Here is a 27,615-nt window from a genome sequence, read left to right on the forward strand (position 1 = left end):
CCAGTGAGGGATCTCACTAAATACATCAGGCCCTTCAACGTCAGCCCTTCCTCTCCATTGCAACACTGGTGCTCCCAGCTTCAGGGCCGCCTGTTCTTCCATGGGGCCCCTCCTACCACTACAGTATGGCACACCCAAGTCCAGCTATCAATAAGTGGGGAAGGCGGGGCCTGGCCTCTGAACCACCTACAATTCATGGCTGCAATCGACTGCACTTCCTAGCCACCAGGAGGCCGGCTGGAACGGCCTTCCACAGGCTTTTATTGCAGGCCGGTTATTGAGCCCATGGTATGCCGCTACAGGAGCTATGCATCCAACAGGGGACCACTGCAGCCTAGGCGGTCTCCTTTACGTTATGGTGCTTCCCTGGGGCCCCTTTACATATCTGGCAAAGCTGCTGGGCAAGAACTAGCTGGATACCCGACGTGGCCTCCTCAATCCCCTTGCGTTGCTCCGTTGGCTCTGAGTCCATGAACTTCAGTCTTTCGCCTGTGCCTACGGCCTTGGCTCCTGACAATTGCCCCCAGAAGCTCCTCCATGCAACAGGAGCATACTGCAATACTACAGTGGGGGTGACATAACCCAGTCCGCTGGCCAGCACACCCACCATTTCATGCCTCCCCAATCCCCAGCCCGTTCCTCCAGCTTTGATGATCTCAGGGAGACCAGTGACGGTAGCACACACTTCTCTGGGTCCAGTGCGCGTCCCTGAGGTAGTGAGTGGGATATATGCAGCGCTAAATAAAAAGGATGGTGCTGGATGAGTTACGGGCTGGCCAGGAGCTCAAGGGCTCAGGTTCGGTCAGCCATGTTGCTTGGCCATGCCAACTAACTTCAAGCAAAAGCTAATCTTGGAGAAATGCAAAGCATTTGTTGTACTCACAGTAGCAATCATGCGACTTACACACAAAGGAATAACTCAAGACCAATTTATTAAAATACTTCAGATTTTTAAGTAATTTTTGAGACCAAGATTATCACAATTTAATTTTTCTAGTTTTAATAAATGCAGTCTTTATGTGCGTAATTACGCACCATAGGAATCAATGGAAGGCCTCCTATAAAAATGCATATAAAATCGTACAGTTGCTTTACCAAGTTCAACTTTGGCAGGTTGGTCGCAGTCGTGGGTGGGCACACTGTACCAGCCTGAGAAGTTCGGGCGGCTTCCTGATCTGGCAGGAGCAGTGTTGGAAAGATTCTTGGAGCTGGTGCATGGCCACTGCGAGGGACCACTTGGAAAAGTGGTGTAGAGATCGCAAGGGGTGAGGGACCCTTGGGGCACATCTTGTTCCTCGTTGCAAGGTACCAGGTGGCCGGGTGCAAGGCGAGTTGTTGACCCAAGGGCTGTGCACAAAGATGCCACTCTAGTCCAGATGCCGGTTGCAGTCAGGGTCACTTGCAGGACAATGGGGCTCTCGGGCGGAGGTCCGGGATGTTCCTGAAGTCCCTCAACTGGGGCTTTACTCTGGTCCAGTTGCAGCTCAGGGGGAGCTATTTTACTTGGTTTCCAACGTCCACTGACCAGTACCTGGGGTATTGGCACCACTCGACCACTGGAGGGCACAGTGCCACTAAACTTGGCACACTTGCAGAATTTGTCCTGGCGGTCGTTGGTGTGTCATCGGGTCTGGCTGCGATTTCCGGTTCGGGAGATACTGGCTGGTCAGTTAAGTCACCCTCACTGGCTTGTTGGTTTGCAGAGTGGTGCCTCTACTCAGAAGGGAGATCTGGGGCGATTTGTGAAGCCTGGAGGTCCCCTGGGTTTCTTGGGGGTCCATCCAGTGTCCAGCTCCTCTGCAGCAGTGATTTTCAGGTTGTGAGTGTAGCAGGCAGGGTTTGGCACCTTTTCTTGATGCAGTCGGTCCACAGTTCTCTCGCTTTGGATCTCCTTTGGTGCTGGCCTTCTTTGTCCTTTTGAATCTGATTTAATGGTCTAGGGATGCCCAATTAACACTGAATTTAGTGGGAGTTTTAGAGACTTCCTGTGGGAAGTGTCACCTCCCTAAACCTGATTGACTATTTTCCTTCCATCCAAGATGGAGGAAAATGAAATAGAGTCCAACTCGCAGGCAACACTTTAGGGGTGGGTGCATGCCAGGTGAGGCCACTATCGCTACCCTTTGTGTGGTATCCCGCCTTTGCGCCCTCCAAAAGTGGGGGTTTGCAAAGTGGGATACCATCTGCTGCTAGCAGCAGGCCTGGGGGTCGAGTTTCATGGGCAGTAGCCGTTTGAAGCTCACTGCCAGGGCAGTGCAAATTCCTGAGTGAGTGGGTGTTAGCTCCTCCACCCAGGAAGGGCACTGTTTTACAAACCAGAGAGACAGGGCTCTCCCTCAGGGTTGTATATTGCTGTCTGGAGGTGGCAGGCTGGCTGGAACCAGTCAGCAACCATGCCAGATTAGTTAGCTTTTGCAGGGGGCACCTCTAACGTTGCCCCTGGGTACAATTTATAATAAATCCATTACTGGTACCAGTTTGGATTTATCATTCTGAGCTGTTTGATACCAAACAACCAGAGTAGTCATTACGTAGCTGGGAAACTCGTGTTGACTAGTGTTCAGCACATATATATATGAAAATGGCTGGTCTGTTCACTCACTATATCCCAGGTTTGGCAGGAACATAGTGGGGGCATATTGCACATGCAGATATGCCCTCACATATAATATAGAGCACCCTGCCTTGGGGCTGTAGGGCCTGCTAGAGGGGTGTCTTACCCATGGTAAGTGCTGTGGAAGGTGGACAGGGCACACAGGTAGTGTGCCATGTCAAGTTTGTGTTTTAGGTTTGCACTAGGACACCCAGCCTGCAATGGCTGGGCTGGGTGCATCTGGATGCATGGCCCTAGAGGGGGGCACAACCGGTGCTGCTGCCCTCAGGGACCTACCCTTAGTACCCCATGGCCTGGGTACCCAAGTACCTTTTACTAGGGACTTATAGTGGTAGCTAAAGATGTATCCAATTATCTTTACAATGTTTTAGGGAAAGAACACTGGCACTGGAAACTTAGTTAGCAGGATCCCAGTGCACTCCAGTCCACGTTGCATTCAGAAACCAGGCAAAAAGCGTGTGTGTTACTGCAACAAGATGCCAGTTTCACACAGACCCTTGCTGAAGCCACTGGAACGGAACCCCTGTGCACCGCAACTGTTGCTCATGCCAAGGATTGCTGACTCTTCCTCCAGGAGATCTTCAGGCTTCAAGAAGCCTAAGCCTCCAGCACTCTACAAATCCAAGATCAGCTTCCACTCTGCAGCTCCTGCAACTTTTTTTGTTGTGCTGCTGAGGCCTCCCTGTGAACTCCCTGTGCCTGCTGCCAGTGGGTCACTCGTGGGGACTCCTCCGAGTCTGGCTGGCTTTCCTTCCTGCTCAAGGCCTGCCCTGATTCCCTCTAAGAGTTGAGTCACTAGGACCTTGCTAGTCCTCAAAAACCTGCAATCTTCCTTGCAAAAACTAGTTGCATTTGCCAAGGCATAATGGTGCTCCTGCTTGCCACTGATCCTCCTGCAATCAGCTGCGACCCACATGGGACAGCTCATGGGCGACTTCAAGGATCTCCTCCATTCCCTGGGCTCCATAGCTGGACTTCTTCCTTCACCGTCCTAAAGGAACTTCACCTCCAAGAAGGTGGGCATTGCCTACCTGCACCGACTGGACATCTCTGAAGGTCTGGACACTGTTCCTTTCTTTTTCAGGTTCTTCACGTTCAGAATCCACCCTTGGGCTGGACAGTCGAGGCTTCAATAGACTCCAACATTGGTTTTCGGAAATCACTTCACTCCTATGCACCTGGACTACCTGGTGTAGGTACTCTGATCTTCTGTGTTTCCACAGGTGGGGGTACTAGCCAACCTTCTTTGTGCCAACTGGTTTTCTTGGGGTCCTCTGCGAGGGGTCCTGAATCCATAAAAATCCAACCCGCAACGGTCCTATGTTAGCCTATGGGTCACCTGGCTCGATAACCGCACCAGGGCGCCTGTGGGATTTCTGGTACTTACCTCTTGTAATTTCTTACACACTTACCTTGGCTGGGCACCTCAATTCGTATACCACTTTCTTAAAATATGGTTTGTCCCCAGCCCTCCTCCCCCAAAGAGGTCTCCATGTATTTCTATGCTTTTCCTGCTCGTTACTAAGTGTATATTTTGTGTTTAAATATCTCCAAGTGGAGATATTCCAAGGTTAGTAAAGTCTTAGGGCCTTATTACGACCTTGACGGAGGGGTTTCCTACATCACAAATGTGACGGATATCCTGTCCGCCGTATTATGATCTAAATTGAATATAATTTGCTCATAATACGACGGGTGGGATATCCGCCACATTTGTGATGGAGGAAACCCCTCCGCCAAGGTCGTAATAAGGCCCTTAGTATGGTAATAAAGAATACTTTTTTTTGCAACACTCACGTTAGATAGGATGTCTCTGCATTCTTGAGTGATGTTCAAATTTGGAAAAACATAGAATTCAGGAGCCATGTGTATAAATGCAGAGAAGCTGGTTCCGGATGTAATATTTGGTCCTGGTTCAACGGCAAGGGCGCTCGAATCTGCGAAAGGTGTATCGGTTTGGTTTCTGACATGAGAATGAGAATGGTTCTGTGTACCAGTGCTGCCTGGGCCACGTGAGAGCGTCGAGAATAAGGCAACAGTGTAGAACTGGCATTTGGCATTGTTGTTTATGGCAAAGAGGTCCAGTGCTGGTTTCACTCATTGGGAAAATATTTTGTCCAGCTGGGTCTGGTCCAGCTTCCATATATTTTGTCTGGCTGGGTCTGGTCCAGCTTCCATACGTGGTAACTGTCTTCAGCCCTGCAGAGGGTGTCCGCTAGAGTGATGAGTACGTCTGAGGCATGTTCGGTTTTCAGGGATATGTTGTGAGTCGGGAGCCAATCCCATAGCAATTGAGCTTCGTGAGAGTGTGTTAGGAATTTGGTGCCACCCTGTTTGTCGTTCGACTCCTAAAAACCTGGCTGTTCGAGCAGCGATAACCCCCCTTTTTCCCCTAGCGCCTTGAGACCCGCACGGGTGAGTAGCGCGCTTTATAAATGTTAATGATTTGATTTGATTTGATTTGATATAATACATGCTAGTCATGTTGTCCGGACGGATCAGCACAGATGATCCTGCTATCCTTGGGAGAAATGCTAGCAGGGTGAGAAAAATGGCTTTGAGATCCAGGTTGGGGATGTGCATATTCAGCTGACTTGCTCACCATTTCTACTGGATTTCCAGGCTTTTTAAGTGGCCTCTCTAGCCGCCCACTGAAGCATCCATCACAAAGACGAAATAGGAAGCCAGTGGCGAAAATGTGAGGCCTTAAGAAAGATGAGGCTTGTGGGACCACCACTGTAGCCTCTATCATCTGTGGGGGATGGATAGCAAATCTTTGAAGGTGCCTTGAGACTGGATCCACTGGAGCTGCAGTTCCTCTTGCAATGTCCTCATCTTGAGGCATGCAAATGGGACTAGGTCGACTGCAGAAGAGATCATGCCCACAAGCAACTTGAACAATCTCAATGAAACATAGCTTTTTCTTGATATTTTGTGGGCCAAGACTGTGAGTCTCTGTTGTCTTTCCTGTTAGAGGAAGGCTTTGGTCTGTACTGTATCCAGAAAAGCTCCCAGAAATGTCATCCTTTGAGTGGGAGTGGTTGAGGACTTTCGCCTGTTCAAAAAATAAGACCCAGTCTGCCAAAAAGCGACAGGCATGCTTTTGTGGCTTTGTTGTGGAGTTGAAGCTTTCTAGCAGCCAGTCGTCTAGGTGAGGGAATACCTGATAACTTTGTCTCCTGAAAGCGGCTGCCACCTGAGCTAAGCACTTCGTAAAAATTTGAGGGGCTGGCTTGAGACCGAAAGGGAGGACTTTGAACTGGTAACCGATACATGCTACTGTGAAACCCAGTTGCTTGGGATGGATGGGAATATGAAAATATGCATCTTCCAGGTCTAGGATGTCATGTAGTCCACGCTGTTCATTAGGTGAAGGATGTCGAGAAGAGTAATCATTCAAAAGGTTATTTGCAGAGGTAATAGCTCAGCTTTTTGAGATCTAAGATAGTTCTCCATTACCCTGATTTCTTGTGTATAAGGAAAAAGCAGGAGTAGAATCATTTTTCTCTATTAGCAATTTCAACTTTCTCTATTGATACTTTGGAAACCATTAGTAGGGCTTCTTTCCTTCATAAGTGAAGACAAAGCAAGGGGGGGGAGGGCGGAGCAAACCCTTTGGAGGATTGCATGGTGGTTTCTCTGTAAGCTCAAAGGTATGGTCATAGGTGACTAGATCCAATACCCATTTGTATGATGTAATACTCTCCCAATGACGCAGATGCTTGGAGAGGTTTGCACCTACCGAGTGAGAAGAGGGTGGCGTAGCTGGTACCTGCATTAGGTCATTGCTTGCGACCTGTATCTCAGGCGTGATGTGATGACTTTCGGCATGCTCCTTATCTAGAGAAACCCACTGTAGATGGTTGGCGGTATAGCTGTTGCTAGTATGTTGATCTGTACTGGGGTTGAAAGGGCTGGTAATGTTGTGACTACTGGTATGCTCCTCTGTAGGTGGAAAACCTTCACCTCGTGCACCTCGAAAGGGCAACTTCTTGTACGGCAGAGTTCTGAGGGATTTAGTAGTATCGGTATCCATTTTAATGGCAAGCAGAGCTTCATCAATATGTTTGCCAAAAAGTGTGTCCCCATCATATGCCATATCTAGTATTTCTGATTGAACCTCGTGTCTAAATGAGGTCGCTTTAAGCCATACTTGGCATCTTAAGACACCTGGGCCTGCAAGTTGTCTGAAGCCTGTGGAAGCAATATCCATGGCGCAGTCAATAATCTTGGAAGAAGCACGCTCGCCTTCAGGCAGGATCTTTTTTGCTTCAGGCTTTCTATGTTCTTGTAGGAGTTCAATTATGCCTCTGATGTCTGACCATATCAGTCTGTCCCAGCGGTCTAGAATGGCTAAGGAATTGGCCACTCTGGTGGTGATCGCTGACATGGTGGAAAATCTTTTTCCTACAGTGTCTAGATGGCGTATGTCTTTATCTGGTGGTACAGATATTGGAGCGGATGTTTTTAATTTTTTTTTTTTTTAATCTCTGCACCACTTGAGAAATGATGGAGCCTGGTCTGGGATGTGCCTTCAGGCATGCAGGGGAATCCTCCGATGCTCTGTATTTTTTATCAGCGCAAAACATAACAGCTGCCACTGTAGTGGATTTTTTCATTATTTTGATCACCTCCTGCCAGATATAATCATTGATAGGTATTGACCAGACCGATTTTCTTGCGTGGTCTTTAAAATCGTAAACAAAAGTAGTCAGATTACTGAACCTCTACAGGAAGATGGAATCTAGCTGCTGCCCTCTCCATGAGGTTGTGAAATCCTCCAAAGACTTCTGCAGGCAAATCAACTGGTTGTTGTGGAGATGGTGTGGAAATAACATGCCCAATCATCTGGTGGAGGTTGAGGGTCTGAAATCTTGCCTCCTCTCTGTCCTCATCATCAGAGGACGCTGGGTCTTCCCTAGGTGGTGGAGGTATATGGAATAGAGATCTCATCCTGGGGTGACAGGTGGAGGAATGTTTGTTGGTGAGACAAGTTACTGGTTACTGGTCGTTCCTCTGGTTGTGGAGCTAAACGCTTTCTATAATCGGACAGCATAGCCTGAAGATCCTTGACAAAGGAGTAAGGCATATATAAATCATCTTGGCGATGTGAAGGGTCAGGATAGTATCTGAAACTGTTTGGATGCTTCTGTGCAGAAAGCTGATGATAACCCAGAAAATCATGATCTTCCTCATATCAGTTATCTTCCACTTCTTGGCATTCTACATGGCATTCAGAGGGGCTGTGAGCTGGTCCGAAAGGGCCCTCCTCCTCCGAATCCTCAATGGCCAATACATGACATGGAATTAAAGGAGATATATAAGTTGATGAAGAAATCACAGGTCTTAAGGATGTTTTTGTTATTTATGTAATTTTTAGCATTGTCGACAATGTCATCAGTGCTTCACCTGTTTTCAATGTGGTCGTCAGCGGCGGTGTTGACGTAGTCAGATATGAGTTCGACTGAAGCTTCATCGTTGAGCTTGTTCTAGACATTGGCATAGTTTTTTGCCGCCTTCAAAATCCTCGCCGACTAGATGGAGGCGTTGATAGAGGCTGTCATCATCGTTAGTGCCGTTGACGGATGCGACGACGAGACAGTAGTGATGATCCTCATCAACGATCTTGCTGTTGACAATGATGGCATCAAAAGAATTTTTGAAGAGGATTTCTTCTGACGTGTCAGTAGAAGAGGCATGAGGAAGATCTTCTGTGGGCTGCAAGGTGTATAAAGAACAGATAATGGTGCCTGGGAGGAGAAGTGTTTGTGTTTCTCCTTTTTCTTAGAGTCCCTCACCTGATGGTGAGTCCTTAGGGATTTTCTGCCCTCTTCAGAAGTGCCTTCTAGACATCTGGCCCTTTTATGGGATCTTGAAGAGGAGTCGCTGTCCTTATCCAAGGATGTCTTATGGGCTTTAGCACGCCTTAGCATTGAGGTCTGGATAAATTCAATAAATACAGTTGTTATGTGGATCCCCCACATAAATCCTTTTCCCCAACAGTTCTCACAGGGATAAAAAAGGCCTTTAGAATCAGACGTGGTGAAGAGATAAACGTCCAGTACCTTGTATGAAGAAGAAAAACTGAGCAGAGCTCAGGGAGACTCCCTTCACACAAGACGTGCTGTGAAGATTTGAGGGATTCAGCCTCTGTTAACAGTGTTGTAGAGAGTGACTACACCTGACTGGTCATTGTTCAAGTTTGGTACTCTTTTAAAAAGGTCATAGATAAGATATTAAACTGATGGCCTAGTGCCATTATAGCCTATGATAGTATTACATACTGCTTTAACATTGTAACACAGGATTCTCACTTCGACAACGGTAATGGTTCAAGCATGTAGATCCAATAATGGATAAACCTATCAATTTAATTAGTGCCATTAAAGGAAGCAATTGTTATGTTGTCACCTTGCCTCTCCCCTACTTACTCCGCCAACTCTCCCCTATGCATTTCAGGGGGCCTTTTTTCTTTCACAAAATCACAAATCTGGATTTATTAGTACAGTAACTTCCTTGTTTGCAAATCTTATAAGGAAAACTATTCCACAGAAAAGCTCTCAGAACGAAGCATAGGTTCACAATGACTCACAAGATGCCTCTTTCAAGTAGACAGATTTGTGCTTAAACCGGATAATTATTTAACAATTGTAGGAGGCTGGCCTGGTTTGTAGTTGGTACCTTGGGTACTTACACCTTATACCAGGTCCAGTTATACCTTATTAGTGAAGTAGTAGTGTTCTAGCAGCTTAGGCTGATAGAGGTAGCTATAGCAGGTCAGCTTAGGCTGAACCAGGAGACATGCAAACCTCATGCAATACCACTTATAGTTACACAGTACTTCTACACAAGTAAAGACAATACTCAGTGTTACCAAAAATATAGGTATTTATTTGGGTGACACAGTACCAAAAATATCTTGGAGAAAATACTCCTTCTGGAGGTAAGTATTATACACAATATATACACTAGATACCAAAATAAGGTAAGTAATTAGACATAGGATAGTGCAAACAATAGGAAATGCTATAGAATGCAATGGGAGAAAATAGGTCTAGGGGCAACACAAACCATGTAAGAAAGTGGAATGCGAATCACGAGTTCCCCCCTAGACAAGTTTAGTGTGTGCAGAATCGCTGGGAGAGTAAGAATACAGTAAAGGTAAGTAAATTACCCCACCCCAGAGCCGGAAAAGCACGAGTAAAGTACTGCAAGTTTCCTTAGGACACACTACAGCTCGTGATTGGGATTTTGCAGTAACCAACCAAGTATGCAAACAACAACTGCTGGATTCCTGGACCTGAAAGCCTGCAAAAAAAGGGGACCAAGTCCAGAAGTCGAAAGAAGTTCCAGGAAGAGCAAGAGCCCTTGCCAACCCAGAAGAGGGTGCAAAAGAAGAGTCCCTGGTTAGTCGAATACTGCAGGAATGCACCCTAGGAAGACGCCAGCGGGTCCAGTGTGATGCAAAGGATGTCCCACGACGTGAAGATGGATACAGACGTGATTTCTTGTTGGAAGTCGCCAACAAGCCTTGGTTACAACATAAGTGCGTTTGGCGTCAAAAAGGCACTGGATGGACCCAGGAGGGACCTGGGGACATCAACTCTGAGTGAGGGGGAAGAGGGGACTCTCAGCACTTTAGAGAGCCCTCAGGATGCCAGATAGCACCCACGGAGTCCCAGGACATGGGGACAAAGGAGGTGCAAAACGCGGTTTGTGCAGCACAACAAAGGAAGGTCCCACGACGCCGGAGAACAACTCAGCGAGTTGGGCGTTGCAGGATGGAATGCTGGGGACCTGGGCCAGGCTGTGCACGAAGGAATTTTGCAAAGAAGGAATTTTGCAAATAGTGCACAGAGGCCTCAGGAGGTGAGGAAGACGCAGTACACAGGGGTACAGTTGCTCTCAGGAAAGGCAAGGTCTATGTCAATGGGGGCCACCCTCTGTGTCCTTAGGAGCACATCCGTCGCTGTGAGAGGAGTCCAAGGGTACCGGTCGTCGTCTTGGAAGGTGCCTGCATGAGCAGGGGAGTGGCTCCATCACCCCACAGGAGATTTCTTTGGTCCTTCTGGTGCAGGATGAAGACAAGGAGCCCTCAGAGCGTGCACACCGTGGAAACTGTTGCAGTTGCTGGCTGGAGCGGAAGTTGCAGAGGAAAAGTATCCCTTATGGATACTTTGTTCCTGTTACAGCAGTTCCTGGAGTAGGCTACGGTTGATCCGAGGTCAGAGGATGAAGTAGTAGTTGCAGAGGATTCCTGAAGGAAACTTGCAAGCAAAATCTGAAGAGAAGCTACAGGAGAGACCCTAAATAGCCCTGAGAGGGGATTGGCTACCTTATCAGGTAAAGACCTATCAGGAGGGGGTCTCTGACGTTGCCTGCTGGCACTGGCCACTCAGAGCCCTCCAGAGTGCCCCCACACCCTGCAAAGCAAGATGGCTGAAGTCTGTGACACACTGGAGAAGCTCTGGCGATGGACAGGGGAGTGGTCACTCCCCTTTCCTTTGTCCAGTTTCGCGCCAGAGCAGGGGACAAGGGGTCCCTAAACCGGTGTAGACTGGCTTATGCAAGGAGGGCGCCATCTGTACCCTTCAAAACATTTCCAGAGGCTGGGGGAGGCTACCCCTCCCCAGCCTGTAACATCTATTTCCAAAGAAAGAGGGTGTAACACCCTGCTCTCAGAGGAAATGCTTTGTTCTACCTTACTGGGACTGAGCTGCTCAGACCCCAGGAGGGCAGAACCCTGTCTGTGAGGTGGCAGCAGCTGCAGTGCAAGCCTCAGAGAGCTGGTTTGGCAGTACTGCAGGTCCATGGTGGAGCCCCCAGGATGCATGGAATTGGCTCCCCAATACCAGATTTGGAATGGAGAGACAATTCCAATATCTTAGACATGTTACATGGCCATATTCGGAGTTACCATTGTGAAGCTACATATAGGTATTGACCTATATGTAGTGCACACGTGTAATGGCGGCCCTGTACTCACAAAGTCCCAGGAAATGGCCCTGAACTATGTGGGGGGTAACTTTGCTAGTGCAAGGGTGCCCTCACACTTAGTAACCTTGCACCTATCCTTCAGCAAGTGAAGGTTAGACATACAGGTGACTTATAAGTTACGTAAGTGCACTAAAAATGGCTGTGAAATAACGTGTGCGTTATTTCACACAGGCTGTAATGGCAGGCCTGTGAAAGGATTTGGCTGAGCTCCCTATGGGTGGCAAAATAAATGCTGCAGCCCATATGGATCTCCTGGAACCCCAATGCCCTGGGTACCTAGGTACCATATACTAGGGACTTATAAGGGGGGGTCCAGTGTGCCAACTGAAATTGGTAAATGTAGTCACTAGCCTACAGTGACAATTTGTAAAGCAGAGAGAGCATAAGCATTGAGGTTCTGATCAGCAGAGCTTCAGTGGCACAGTCAAGCACTATACAGACACACTCATTAGGCCATAAACTATGAGCACTGGGGTCCTGACCAGCAGGACCCCAGTGAGACAAGCGACAACATACTGACATGCAGGTAAAAATGGGGGTAGCATGCCAAGGAAGATGGTACTTTCCTACAACAATCCTTTACTTACAATTGCTAATTTAAACCTTGAAAGTTCATTGAAATAATACCAATTATACAGCATCCTTCCTTTATTGCGAATTAATCTTTTTGCATATGCACTAAAATTATTTTTCTGCCCAATGAAGTTGGATATGATCAAACAGAAGCATCCTACTGTTTAATCTGTGTAACAAGTTATCACCTGACTTTTTCCCATTTTACCAGATTCACCTCTTAGGAATCATATCACCCTCCCCTTTTCCACAAATATTAACACAACATCCCTCCAACTTTCACATTAAGTAGAAACCCACTAATCTTCTTCCAAAGAAATGGCTCAGAAAAGGAATTATGAAGGTAGGAACAGAGTGAGCTATTTCCCAGCCCTGTCCACCTTCATCACTCTACTAAGCAAACCTGTAATAAAATCAAACTAGCATCTAAAAAAAGACCTGCATCAATATTTGAGGTCACATCTTACACCATTAAATGCATGCCATTCCTGTAGTACACACTTGAAAAGGATATCAGATCTATAAAAAACATACATAAAGTTCCATTCAAGTCTGCATCACTGCCGAAAATTACATTACTTCAGACAGGGCACATATAGTAACAAAAGATTTCACAAGCACAAGAAACACTAGGGAAAAGGATTATCAAGCTACATGATCTTTATTCGAGATGGTGATTTTTCTACTGTCATTCACTTTGCAGCTCGTTGACAATCTCTTCCAGTTAGTCTGTAATTGACACTTTCAGGATCCTACGGATAGGTACCAATGTGGGGAAATGCGGTTTATTATATGGTGTGGTCTGTGACCTCACTGTGTAATATACTCACAAACCCTGTCTTGGGTCCAGCAGGCTCGTCAGACTTGTTAGTAGGGTCCAAATGCCTCATGCCACACCTCTTGGCTAAAGTAAATTTTAAGGAAATACCTATTTTTGAGTGCTAACCAGACCTCAGTGCCAGCGCTCTGACCCTCAATACTGGATGTTCAATAGGCTTAAAGCCAATTGACATGTCACCCTACTCATAACTCCTTGTATATGGTACCAAGGGTGTGTAAGTTAGTGTCCCTCATAGGATGCAGTATTTATTGTGCTACTCTGAGTGTATTAGTGTAGTGTAAGAAGTGTCTATAAGCCAGTCTCTCTAGAGGTAGCTGTGGATGAGCAGCCAAGACTTATCTAGGAGACACGCAAAGCTCATGCAATACCACTGTAGTCACACAGCACTTACACACATGAAAGAAAACACTCTGTGTTACAAAAATAAAGGTATTTTATTTTAGTGACAATACCAAAAGGTACTAGAGAGGTAACCCTCCAATAGGAAGTAACACACCAAATATATACACTAGTTATCAGCAATAGGCATAGAAAGTGATAGAAAACAGTGCAAATGCTGTTAGACAATAGTGACCGTAGGAGGAGCCCAAACCATATACTAAAAAAATGGAATGCGAACACAGGACCCCCACCTAGGTAAGTGGAATGGGTAGAGGATAGCTGGGGGTATTAGGAAACCCCAAAGTACAGTACCACAGTGCCCCGTAGAGACCAGGAGGAAACAAGGCTGGCTTTAGTACTAGTGGCGCTATGTGCGACAATCTTTTTTGGCACCATCCACCCCATGACCACCTGCTCGGATTCACTCACTACTACCCGGCAAATGTGCCCCTCATCTCTCCATAGCCCCCCTTTAACATACATTAATTTGTTTTAAAGCGCTGTAAAGGCTAGCTTTAATAATCAACTCAGCTATCCACATAAAATATAGTTCTGTTCTTTGCAGCAGGCATAATAACCCTCTGCTCTACATTATGGCGAGTCAAAGCTGCCTCTAGACAAAACCCCCATCTCTCTCCCTAGCAGTAAAATTAATCACAAGAGGTATCTTGACATTTTGTTTCCTGAAGGCTGGATGCACAAAGAACTTTTCAGCAGGTCCTTTTAAATGAGCGCCCCCCCCTGAGGTCAGCACCCAAATCCAGGCAAGCACCCAGGGCGGCCACACCGCTCGCAACGCCCTAACGCCGGCTCTGGGAGGAAAGGAGTAAATTACTAGATTTTCCCTAAACCACCTTAAAAGAAGAAAATGAAGAAAGTGCAACACTGCAAGAAACTAGTGGTGGATTACTGAAGAGAAAGACCTGTGGAAGAAGGGAACCAAGTCCAGAAGTCATCCAAGAGTACAGGAGGAGTAGGAGCTACTATCTACCCAGCTGTGGATGAAGGAGTTGGTCGCTGGTGATGTGAAGAAGGTCAGCACTGCAGCCCTGGAGTCGGTAAAGAGTTACTGAGGGATGCAGACGCCGTCCCATGCTGGAAGAAGAATTGCAGTCAGGTGTTGGTGCAAGAATTACACCAACAAGCCTTGGTAAAGGCAAATGTCGCGGTTGGCAGAAAGTGGAGCTGCCGGGGACCAGCAAAGCCAGGGAGGACTCAACCCAGGAGGGGGAAGTCAGAGGGGACCCTCAGTGACACAGAGAGCCCACATGAGTCTCACAGGATGGAGCGACAGTAGGCACAGAGGAGCCCACACAGCTCTACTGGAGAAGGGTCCCACATTGCAGGACAAGCACGCAGAGGGCTGTGCATCTCAGGAAGAAGTACTGGGGGCTGTGGTTACACAGAGCCTTAAGATCCCTTGGAGGAGATGCAAACAAGCCTTGGTAGCTGCAAGAGACGCGGTGCACGGAAGTACTGTCCTGCGTAGGAAGGCAAGGGCTTACCTCTACCAAAGTTGGACAGCTGGCAGAGTACCAAGAGGACTACTCCGGACCACCACCCATGATGCAGGATCCATGCAGCCCCGGAGAGGAGGAGATCCACACAGCTGGTCGTGGTTGCAGTTGGTGCCTCCAGATGCAGGGGAGTGACTCCTTCACTACAAGGGAGATTCCTTCTTTCTTCTTGTGCAGACTGAAGACTTGCTGCCCTCAGAGTATGCGAAGCCGGTGAAATGCTGCAGGAAAGAGCCGTAGAAACAATGTTGCAAGCAGAGTCTTCATCGTGGATGCAGACTGTCGGTTCCTGGAGGGTCCAGTCGTGGTTCCAGTGGCTAGAAGTTGAAGTCAGGTTCCAGAGGAATCCTGCTGGAATCTTGCAAGCCGAATCTGAGGACCCACCCAAGCGAGAGACCCTAAATAGCTCTGAAAAGGGGGATTGGTCACCTAGCCACGTGACCGCCCATCAGGAGGGGGTTCTGAAGTCACCTACCTGGCCTGGCCACTCAGATGCTCCCAGAGGTCCCTGTCAACCTTGGATTCAAGATGGCAGAACCGAGGGATCATCTGGAGGAGCTCTGGGCAGCATCCCTGGGGTGGTGATGGACAGGGGAGTGGGAACTCCCCTTTCCATTGTCCAATGAACTGGTGTAGACTGGTTTATGCACGAAGGGCACCAAATGTGCCCTTCAAAGCATACCAGTGGCTTGGGGGGGCTACCCCTCCCAAGTTATGTAACACCTATTTCTAAAGAAAGTGGGTATTACCACCCCCTCCCCCACCCACCAAAGGAAATCCTTTGTTCTGCCTTCCTGGGCTTGAGCTGTTCAAGCAGCAGGAGGGTTGAAACCGGTCAGAGGTGGCAGCAGCCTGGGCTACCCGGAAAACCCCAGAAGGCTGGTAGGAGCAATGCAGGCGATCCTCTAAGGAGCCCCCAGAGTGCATGGAATCATAATTTCAATAATGGCAACAGTACTGGGGTATGATTCTGACATGCTTGATACCAAACATGCCTAGGTTCGAAGTTACCATTAGATAGCTGGACATAGGTAGTTACCTATGTCCAGTACACGCATAAAATGGCGTCCCTGCACTCACGAAGTCCATGTAAATGGCACTGGCACTGGAGTTTGTGGGGGCAACTGTGCTAGTGGAGGGGGTGCCCTCACTCAAAGGTACTTGCACCCTGCCCTCTGAGCTAGGAGGACCTCCCATAGGGGTGCAGTGACCTATGGTGAAAAAGGGTGCATGCATCCTTTCTTGCAGGCTGCAATGGCAACCCTGCCGAACACTTTGCCTGGGCTCCCCGTGGGTGGCATAATACATGCTGCAGCCTACTGGGATCACCTGGTACCCCAATGTCCTGGGTACCTGTGGACTATATACTAGGGACTTACATGGGGGCACCAGTATGCCACATGTGGGGTGAAAATGGTACAAGTTCCCAAGTTAGAAGGGAGAGAGCATAAATACTGGCGTCCTGGTTAGCAAATTGTTGTTTTTACTGTGGACAGGCTAGTAGCCCATTGGCAAGTACAGGGTTACACGCTGACAACTCAGCTGTGCTAATTACTGAATGGGACTACTAAATTTGGTACTTCAAGGCATCAAAATAATTGTTATGGTAAACCCGACTTGATGCGCAAGCAGGATTTTATATAGCTTTTGAGTAAAACATAACTTTAGAAAGTTGCCATTCTTTTGCCCAATTTTTTCAGTCGCTATTTGCAGATGCTGGCCACACCAAAGACTTCTGCCCCCCAGTGGAGGAGTGTGAACAACTCCTAGGAAAGGAAACAATAGAGGTCTGCCACTGGAAGAGATGTCACCTCTCTCCAGTAAGATGGCACATAGGGTTGTTAGCCCAAAAAGCTCACTTCAAAGGGGAAGCTGAATTTGAAGGCCAAATGATAGACACAAACGAGATGGACTGCTCATTTGTTCTGGTAGTCTAGCTTGCATGAGATGACAGAGGGATTTTTTGGTGTGGGGGGAGGAGGGTGGGTTGAGAAATAGAGTCCAAACCGGTTTTTACATGGAGTGTTGCCCTTAGATAGTGACAGATTTGCCAACTGAGAAAGGGATTCTGCCATCTCGGGAGTGGGCAGAATAATGCATTCTGGATAGCTAGATGCTATAATTGCAGTAAGTTGTCATCAAGTGGGAGGGGACCTGATAGCTCATTGACTAGTAGTCACTGCATCCCCGGAGGGCAAGTTGTGAACATAAAAGTGGCACCCAGATCTCTGAACACGTCCGGACGAGCGAGGACCAAAGAAGGACTGCCATGTTGTTCTTCGGACCCGATAAAAGGAGGCTGCACCATAGGCTGGACTGCATTTAGTGCTCCAGGGCTAGCAAAGAGAGGGCTATGCCTGTGGTGACCTGCGCAGGGAAGCATCTGCTCTGAGCCCCAGACAGAAGAGGTTAATTCCAAAAGTTAATTGGCTGACTTCCTGTTACAACTCCAGGGCTACAAAAGCTGAAGAAAACGCCTTGGCAAAGTTGACGGCCATAATCGCTGGATTGTCTCATACTTCCTAAAGAACAAACCGGGAGATTGAACCTCAACAATCAAATGTTGCGCCCAAGTCTGCTGAAACCGTGAGAGTCATCAAAGTGCAGTTTGGTTCCACCAGCTGCAGTTAAAGGAAACAGATGGTTTTGTTATGAAAGGAAAAGAGCGGTAGCTGTTTTTTGGCTCTACTTTGAGGGACATCAACCTCAGTTGTCAAAGTTGAACCACCGTGATCGACAGGTGGCCCCAGGAAGACCCCCTTGTTGACCAGATCAGAATTGACAGCATCCTGTATATGTTGAATCAGGACCACTCCATTGCAGTTTATAAGAGTTTGCACACAGAGCCTGGACATGGTCTGGATACTGCTTTGACATCAAAAGTAACTGTCCTGCTCCACCTTACTGACCCTTTGACTTCCCCCGTCGGACTTGGTTGCTTAAAGTAGGCCACAGTGGCACAAGTTTTCAAAAGCTTTTAAAGTAACCACTAACTACAGCAGTTGCCAATGTTTCTTTGCATTTTGTTTGAAAAGCAATCATTTGCAATTTGCTTGGAAAGTCCTGTTGCCAAAACCCTCAGGAGAATTTGGTTTGTTTTGACATCTAAAAATCCATAACAATAAGATTTTTTAAAATTGGTGTCAGATTTCCTTAAAGTCAAGCCAAATTCTTATTTAGTTGTTAAGGGACTTCTAAACGCTTTGCACTTGTTCCTTTGCTAAAGTGAGACTGCTAAAAAACTGTTTTCCTTAGTATGAAATTTTGGATGGCTTCCAGCTCAGAGTCCATGCTGCCTCTTCCGCTCCACTTTGCTCGTATGTCTGCAACTGTATCATACACATTGAAAAAGGGTCCGACACACAAGTGAACAAAGCTGTAAGCCACATTCTAAGCTGCATTTAAGTGTTTTAATATTTTGGTGCTGGTTTGGCTGAGCTCAGAGTCAAGGACTCTTCCAATTTGTGCTGATAATCACATTAAAAGAAATTGGGTAGGTGCTTTTAAGACATTTTATGTGTTTTTTTAATGAGTTGCTGGCACCATCTTGGACATGTCACAGTGCTTGCATGAGAGGTGGGAGTGAATTCTGGACAGACAAACCGTTTTCAAATTTACAGCAGAAAGAGACACCAAGAAAAGTTTCCCTTCCCGCCACCCGCTGTCTCCTCTACCAACATCTCCTGTGGTCAAAATCAGTCCCACTATTGATTCCTTCATTTTTAGATTTCCTCTGTGTCATTGCTCAATAAAAACTGTGGGACAAAAGGCAGGGCTAGCGAGCAGGTGTAAAGACCATCCAATACAGGACCCATCTCAGCCACATCACAACTACATATTTCTTTAAGGACCTTACAATTATCTAACTACTTCATAACTCAAACAGGGGCATTGAAATTGAATCTAGCTTCAGTTTAGTTTTATTTTCCTTTCCAACTAAGTTAAGACTAATAACTAACAGTGGTAGGCTATGACAAAGATCTAACCAGTATTGCAGAGCAATTCTGTTCCTGCAAGATTTTGTAGCAAAGTGAATCAAGCTACTAGTTACAAGCCGAAATTTCTTACACAACTAAAATACACCCACATTAAGACTAAGGGCCTGATTCTAACTTTGGAGGACGGTGTTAAACCGTCCCAAAAGTGGCGGATATACCACCTACTGTATTACGAGTTCCATAGGATATAATGGACTCGTAATACGGTAGGTGGTATATCCGCCACTTTTGGGACGGTTTAACACCGTCCTCCAAAGTTAGAATCAGGCCCTAAGTCTGGCAATAGTCCATGTGAGCGGTAACTGCTCTCCAATGTTTTGTGTACCGTTTCCTACATCTAATCATTACACTGTTTGACCAGCTTTCCTCCTTCTACAATGATCATCTGATGAGAACAGTGGATAAGATGCAATCAAGCAGCCTGTTTAAAGTCACTAGCAATGGGCAATTTACCTTACAATTTGTTGGACCAAGTTTGTTGGCATTGAATTGGTCGGTCAACATCTTGATCAGCTCTTTTTCTCCTTTTCTGCGATAACTTGATTGCAGTACAAAACCCTCTCTCCTGCCAGAATGGAACATGTCATTCAGCATGTCATTGCTTTGCTACAAAATAAACGGTTTAAGTTGGAGTAATCTGTAACTTATATGTCTACATATAAGCAACAACAGAAAGTATAGGATATGTGTTGTTTCGGTACAACACAAGGTACATGTACCACAACAGTACATAATTCTACTGAAACCATAAAATTGACTTGAGAAAAGCTACTTACCCATGTAAGGAGCTTTCTGATGGATACTCCATCTAACTGCAGTTTCCTCACTGTGTAACTATTCTCCCAGGTGTCAGTCTGGACACGGAAACTTAAAAGCAGTACTCCGGCGTACTGCTAGATGGTGTCATGAGGCTCAGCACCAACGTTATTCCGCTCCGGAAGTGAAGAGCGGGACTGTAAGGAAATGCCTCCTTTTTATGGTCACCCCCAAAGTTTTGGACTGATGCTGCTAGATTTTTGACTCTGAGCGTGCAGTGACGCCTGCTAACCAGACCTCAAGGTCTGTGCCCTGACCTTAAAGTGTGTATGTTTGATTGGCTTATACGAACAGGCATAAGCGAACTTACCTGCAAGTCACTAGTATATGGTACTCAGGTCCTGTAACTTAGAGAGTCATACCAGGGACTGCAGCACTGGTTGTGCAGCCCTGGGTGTGACAAAGGTAGATAAAGGCTCCCAGTCTGCCATTGCAAACTAGAAGAGCAGTTTTAAACTGCTAACTCGCCTTTGTCATTGAAAGTAATGGCAAAGCCTAATCCTCCCTTTTCAACATATGTGAGCCAACTATAAGGTAGGCTTATCAAGACCTAAGGCAGGGTGCTGTATATTACAAAGTGGAACATGTGCTTTTACATTTTTCAACAATAAAAACATTTAATTTCGTTTTTACAGCGGAAAAGACTATTAGCCCTTATAGCAAGGGCAGAGTTATAAGCCGACACCTCAGCCTTACTAACTTTGGACTGGGACTACTAAAGTGAATATTGTAAGCTATCAAACACCACATTACATTAAGCCCGAATTGAAGCCAAAGTCGAAATTAACGTAACTTGCTGCTGTGTACAACTTTTGCAAATTTGCCACTTTGTGGCCAAAAGTCTTCTGTGCCTGAAGCAACTTCCAGGAAATGGAACAATAGAAGCCACTGTGGGTGTCAGTTATTACCTCTCTCGGACAGGAAGCCACACGGGTGTCGCCAAAAATGCAAGCTTCATAGGGTAGCCACCTTCAAATGGCAAATGTGAACACTTGATAGTGGGCTGCTCTATTATTTAGGTCCACAGGTTGGCACTAGAGTCATGGAGGGGAAACCAGTTGTGAAACTATTTTTCAGGGACATATAGCTCTCCCCACCCTCCAGTAGCAAAACATATGGGCTGGTATAGGGAGCCCTACACTCCAAGAGAGGTGCTCTGAAATCTTCAGAGTGAGCAGAACAAGGACTTCAGGGATAGCTAGATCATATACTTCATAGGAAGTGGTCATCAGAAGGGAGGGAACCTGGTAGCCCATTGGTTAGCGACCTCACCCTCCTCAGGGCATTTTCTGAGCATAAAAAAGCACCTCCAGCACTCAGAACTCAGTACTCATTGGACTGAAGAAGAGGACCAAAGAAGGACTGCCCTGCGGCACCAGGGACCCAGGAAAAAGACTACATGGACTGCAGCTGCTTCACCTGTTGAATAGCAAAGGATTAGTGGACAGGTTGACTCCTGAGCCGACCTAAAGCAAGAGATTCAAGAGCCAGTTGGCTGACCTCCTGTTCGTAGCAATGGGCCACAACAGCTGAAGAAGCCTGCAGGGAAAAGTTTGTAGTCCAGAAAGCCAAATTGCCACGCCTCACCGCCATCCAGCCCAAGGGTCCAAGAACTGATGCACAAAAGCCGTCCATGAGATTGCTGGACCCAGGAGGGTTATCAGAGTGCAGCTCGGTCGCCCAGAAGACAAGTTAACACCAAAAGAAGCAAACCACTGTACCAGATGACTGGTAGCACAGTGGCGGTTGGACTATTGCCAAACTCTGGAGTACTTCGAGGGACGTCAAACCCTTAGCCAGGATACCTGGTGGAACAAGCCTTAGTAAGGCCCCACCATCAACCACGCAGCATGTTCAGCATCCTTGAGCATCTTCAGCATCCTGTACTCCTTGCATCAGGACCGCACCACAGAAGTCAATGGCAAGGAGCCACTGATGCTGGAACTGAACTTAGGACTGCTTTTCCTGGATATAGGGAGCTGGGTTCTGGTTGCAGTACACCTTGCCCCCCTCCCAACCCCACACACACACTTTTTGCCTGGTTTTCAGATGCAACTTCGACTGAAGTGCACTGGGTCCCTGCTAACAATGTCGTCAGTGCCAGTGTTCCTTCCCTAAAAAAAGACACCTGGTCACTTAATCCCCAAGTGACCTGGCTCTATAAGTCTCTAGTAAATGGTACAGCTGGTACCTTGGGCATGGATACTGAAGAGGAACCCTCAGAGCTGCAGCACAACTTGTGCAACTCTGAGGGACCTAGCAGCAACCTTATGCAGACTGCCAATGCAGGCTGCGTGACAAGGAGCTCCTAAAATTGAAAACACAACATGGTACACAGCCTGTGTGCTAAACCCCTAACACTCCATGCAATATATGTCAGTCACCCCTCTAGCAGGCCTTAAAGCCCTAAGGCAGGGTGCATTATATTACATGTGAGGGCATATATGCATGAGCAAATATACCCCTATGTCTCTGTCCATTCCTAGACATAGTTAATGTACTGGGAAGCTATTTTAATTGCATGTGCTAGATACAAGTCACTCCCAGTTCCCAAGCTACATGATGGCTTCTCTGAACCCTGGAATTTATGGTATCAAGCGTCTCAGAATAATAAACCCTCATTGATTCCAGTGATGGATTTATTAAGAAATGCACCTGGGGGCACCTTAGAGGTGCCCCCTGTAAACTTACCAGCTACTTGTGTGTTGACTGACTGGTCATAACTAGTACAGCCACCACAGACGTGTTTATAGACCCCTACAGTGAGAATCACTGATCTCAAGGCCCAGAGACAAAAGCCTGCAATGGACAGAGGCATAGCCTCCTCTCCCAGCCAGGATGGACGTTCCAGGGCAAGGAGCTTCAAAGGCCTTGCTGCCTTTGTAATGCAGCCCAGGTCTCTTCAGATGGTGGAGATGACCAACCCACCTGTCCTGTGTGGCAGCACAGGGGGGAAAATTAGTTAAATTAGGACGAGTGCCCACTTCATACCATCCCACCCCTAAGGTGGACGAGCTGAAGTGGACACTACTTTTTAAATTCCTCCATCTTGTTAGGAGGGAATTAGGTCACTAGGGTTAGGGTTATGCCCTAACAGTTTGACTGTGGTCATAAGACGGGTGTAGTCACCCTGAAGGTGGTCAGCCCATTGCCTGGCACTCCCTGTAACGCCCCCAAATTGAGTATTTAGGTGTCACCCCTGAACCCTAGAACTCGGATTCCTGATGACCTACGAAGAACTGGACACTAGAGTTGCATCATCAAGGACGACTGCAGACACCAACTGACTTAGCCCCAGCCCTACCGGCCTGTCTGCAGCCCTTTACGATCCTGTGCTAAAAGACGACAGTCCTGCAGCCTAGCAGCCCAGCGACCTCCAAAGGTTTGGGAGGACTGCCCGCCTTTGACAGAAATCAAGATCTCCCAAGAACAGTGGACTTGTTCAAGAAGAAACAAACTTTAAAAGAAAAAAAACTTTGCCCTGAGGAACCGCAAAACTGCCTCTGGGCCCAACTCTGCATCCGATGCACACAGCTCGAGTACAAGTGGCCCACCGGTCCTGTGAAGGTCCCCCAGCAATACAGAGTCTGAATCCTCTGTGGGCTGACACCCCTGCACCGGAGCCCCCTGGGGCTTGGGGAGCCAGACTGCCAGTGTCCCTACGTCCTGTAGCATCAGAACTCACCTGGGCAGCTGTGGGTCTTTTTCCTTCGGCCTCCTGGCCCGAGCCTGCAGCTTTTTTCCCAAAACATATCTCCCCCACGGACTTGCATTGGGCGCCCAATGCTTAGTTGGTACTCCGCACCTAGCCGCCCCTATGCTGCGGAGGGTGTAAGTTTGGTGCTGTCTTGTGCCGCACCCCCCCAACATGCTTACCTCAACCCCAGGAGATCGACCCCTGAAATCACTTTACTCACCTGTGAGAAGTGCATCTTCGATTACCCCAGTCTCCATTGGTTAACATTGGGCATCTGATGCTGTGTTGCCACTCTGAACTGACTGCCCTCGTGCCGCAGACGTGTAGGTTTGGTGCTGCCTTGTGGCACTCCCTTGTGCTTTATTTAAAGTGAAATACACTGTTCCAAGGATAGAAAGAAAAGACAGGGTGAACACTAGGGAGTCCTAATTATTAGGAGCAAGAGTCCTCACACACCTTAATGGGTGTCATGCTTCATCATTGGACGGGCTCCTAGTCAGACCGGCGCTGCAATGTCTGACGGGCACCCCCCGTAGGGGGGGCTCTCTGCCAGAGATCTTTTATCGATGATGCCCCTAATGCCCCACAAGTGAGTGAGGAAAAAATAAGGGGAGAAGAGATCAAGCACTAAAATTGGCTCAGGGCCCCTACTAAATACTATTTTTTTTATCTGTATGGGGTGATGGCCAAGATTAAAAATATATCCAGAGAGTGAGGTAGAGATAATGCTCAACCACTCTTTAATACTGAATGTGGAGAAAGGAAGGGAGGTTGTCAGGAACTACCCGACCCACCTTCAATTAGGGTCGACATGTTTCGCGTCTCTGTGGTCCACAAGGATCCTATGACGCTTCTTCAGGACCTAATGTTTTTCTAAGCTTTTCCAACTTTAGATTAAGTGGACTCTTACAAACTATAACTGACATTCAAAAAAGTATCATCAGTCACTTACGAAAGTCAAACCTGATCCGAACTTTCTGTTCTTAACGGTCACCCCTCCCGAATCGGGACAGGGCCTCATGGGATCACGCAGACCAATAGCCAGGCTTATGATACACTTTGTAAAGTCCTGACGTCGGATGGATTCCCCTACCCCTGGTCGCACTCCCTTGTGCTTACCTCAAACCCAGGAGATCGATCCCCCGACACCGCTTTACTCACCCGTGAGCAGCGCATCTTCGTTCACCTCCCCAGTCTCTTCTGGTTAACATTGGGCACTCGACGCCGAATTCGACCTCTGCACCTGGCCACGCATGTGGGTGCACTCTTTGTACTGATTTGAACCTTGCCTGGTGTTGACCTAAAATCCTGAAGGTAGGAATTTTAAGTTGTGTACTTCACTGCAAAACTGCATTTTTGTTTTCCTCCCATTGTATAACATTGATGAACTGAAAATTTGCACTAAGTGTTGACTTTTGAAATTGCAAAGTATTTAACTTTTAAAAACTGCTTACCTTATAACAGTTCTTTGGTTCAAATCATATATAAGAGCAATTTCTTGTTTCTAAATTGATCTTTGATTTATTCTTTGAGTGTGTGTCTCATTTATTGCCTCTATGACTACAAATACCTAACACGTCTCCTTGATAAGCCTAGCTGCTCACCCACACTACCACAAATAGAGCATTAGTCCTATCCTACGTTTGCCTTTGCACTACCAATTAGGGATCCACTGGTCCCTCTGCACAGTGTACTTCATTTCAGTGCACTATTTAGAGAGCCAGCTTCCTACACTGGAGAGGTAACTGTTCCTATAGACCTTGCTGGTCCCCCTGACTGGCTCACTGCCAGAGTTGGTCACCTAAAGTAACTGTAAGTAACCGCACTGATACTTACCAACGTTTTTTTTTTTTTTTACGTTTGTGTCAAATTTGGTGAACTGGCATATGCTTGTTGGTGGTTAAGTAAAAAGTGTTGATTTACTATAGCTTGTAAATTCTGCATCCCTGGAATCCTCTGGTGGATCTTTTTCATTTTAGTGCTTACATTTATATAAAAATCTACACTACTCTTTTTTTATTAATTGGTGTTGAATTTCATTAGTGTCACATGTACTTCAATTGTTTTGGTGCTGTTTAAATGCTTTACACTTGTTTGTTTGTGTAAGCTTGACTGCTCAGTGCCACAACTACCCAGAGTTCAGCTAAGGGTTTAACAAAATAATCTATGGGTCCTAAAAGAGTTGTTATGTGTATTACATATTGAGGTCGTACAGTCGCACCATATAATAGCCCCCATTTCCTCACAGGAACCACACATATAGTGCCATCCAGATGCAGCTGATTTTGGAAACATGTCTTTTCCTTCAGTCTATTGACATGTTGTCTTGCCCAGTGTGCAGGTGTCTCATTTTGGAAACTTTTTAGATTAAAAAGTCCATTGTACAGAACGGGAGAGGTCATGGGCAAAGAGGAATTTGCAGCTAAAGTATCCCACCAGAGTGTTACTATGTGAATAGATACCAAAGCCATACTTCCCTTGGTGGTGGGTCTGCGGAATGGCTCAGACCAAAAAATCCTACAGGACAGAAATGGCTAAATGGCCATCCCTACATACTTTACTTTCAAGACAGTAGTGCTTTGTGAACATGTGCACTGATGCTCACACAGTAGCCTATGTAGCCACAGCAGCTATGTACCAACGCAGTAGCACGACTGAAATGAGTTTGCAACAATTCTAGGGGTGAGTGGAGGGTTACTTTTATTTTTTTGTTTGTTTTAGCTAAAGCGCATCAGATTTTAATGCAGAGTGTAGGACAGTGCATCTTTTGACAACTTTCACCTCCCCCCACCCACCAACACGTTTTGCCTGGTTTCTGGTGCAATTTCTACTGAAAGTGCACTGGGTTGCTGCTAAACAGGTCCCTAGTGCCAGATCTCTTTCTCTAAAACTGCACAGTCTTTATCCCAATTGGCAAACCTTTATTTGCCACTACAAGTCCCTAGTAAATGCTACTACTGGCACCTAGGGCATGGGGTCTTAAAGGAAGGCCCTGAGGGCTGCAGCACAGATTGTGCCACCCTCAGAGACCCTCTCACCTAACTGCACACAGAGCTGCCTTCGCAAGCTGCGTGTCTTGGTGTAGACCTAAAAGGAAAACATGGCATGGCACACAGCCTGTGTGCCCTGACCCCTGCACACTGCATGCAATATATGAAGTCACCCCTCTGGCAGGCTCTGCAGCCCTAAAGGCAGGGTGCATTATATTGCATGTGAGGGCGTACCTGCATGAGCCGATATGCCCTTGCTATGTCTTTGTCGATTCTCAGACCCAGTAAGTGAACAGTGCAGCCATTTTAAGTACATGCTACACACTGGTCATTATGAGTTCCCCAGCTACATGATGGCTTCACTGACAATAAGGATGTTTGGTAACAATCACAATAAGCCCTCACTGAATCCAGTAATGGATTTATTAATACATGCACTCAGAGTGCACCTTAGAGGTGCACCCTTAAAACCTACTAACTCCTAGAGTGGGCACTGACTGGTCAGGACCAGTGCAGCCACTTTAGACAGAGTTCTCGCCCCCTGAGGTGACAGCCAATGCTCTTGAGGGCTCAGAACAAAGGCCTTTTTTGGGCAGAGGTGTAACCTCCTCTCCTAGGCAGGATGGACATTCCAGGGCAGAGAGGTTCAACGGCCTTGAAAGGCCTTTGAAATGCGCGACCCAGGCCTCTCCAAATAATAGATGAGGCCAACCCCCAATTCCTGACCCCACTTTTCGCAGTAGGACTGGTGGGACAATTAGGTAAATTAGCAGGAGTGCCAACTTCATGCCAGTCCCACTCCTATGGTGGACGTGCTGAAGTGGACACTACTTTTTAAATTCCTCCAATTGCATGGAAGGAATTCGGCCAATGGAGTTAGGGCTATACCACATCCCAAAGGAAGTGGTCATAGGAAGGGTGTAGTCATTCCAAAGGTGAGTAGCCCATTGGCTACCACCTGGAACTCCTTGTGATCTCCTGCATTGACTTAACATTGGAAGCCAGACACCGTGTTGGCACTCTGGACCCAACCACCCCTGTGCCCCTGAGGATGTAAGTTCAGTGCTGCCTTGTGGCCCCCATTGTCCTTGCTTTAACCCGAGGAGATCCACCTCTGACCCCCAGCTCTACTCACCTGTAAACAACGCTGCAGCTGATTCCCCCGTCTCCATTTGATAGCATTGGGTGTCC

General features: G+C 47.1%; 1 protein-coding gene across 1 annotated transcript in view; it reads right to left on the reverse strand.

Annotated features, from left to right (window-relative positions):
- TDRD9 (tudor domain containing 9) overlaps positions 1 to 27,615 on the reverse strand; it is a 2,107,755-nt gene that overhangs the window by 346,832 nt on the left and 1,733,308 nt on the right. The window contains exon 30 of the mRNA XM_069207577.1: positions 19,375 to 19,527. Coding sequence (XP_069063678.1) covers positions 19,375 to 19,527 — 153 coding nt within the window. The remainder of the gene's footprint in view (positions 1 to 19,374; positions 19,528 to 27,615) is intronic.

Source organism: Pleurodeles waltl, chromosome 9 (genome assembly GCF_031143425.1).
Source record: "Pleurodeles waltl isolate 20211129_DDA chromosome 9, aPleWal1.hap1.20221129, whole genome shotgun sequence".
Classification (NCBI taxonomy): Eukaryota; Metazoa; Chordata; class Amphibia; order Caudata; family Salamandridae; genus Pleurodeles; species Pleurodeles waltl.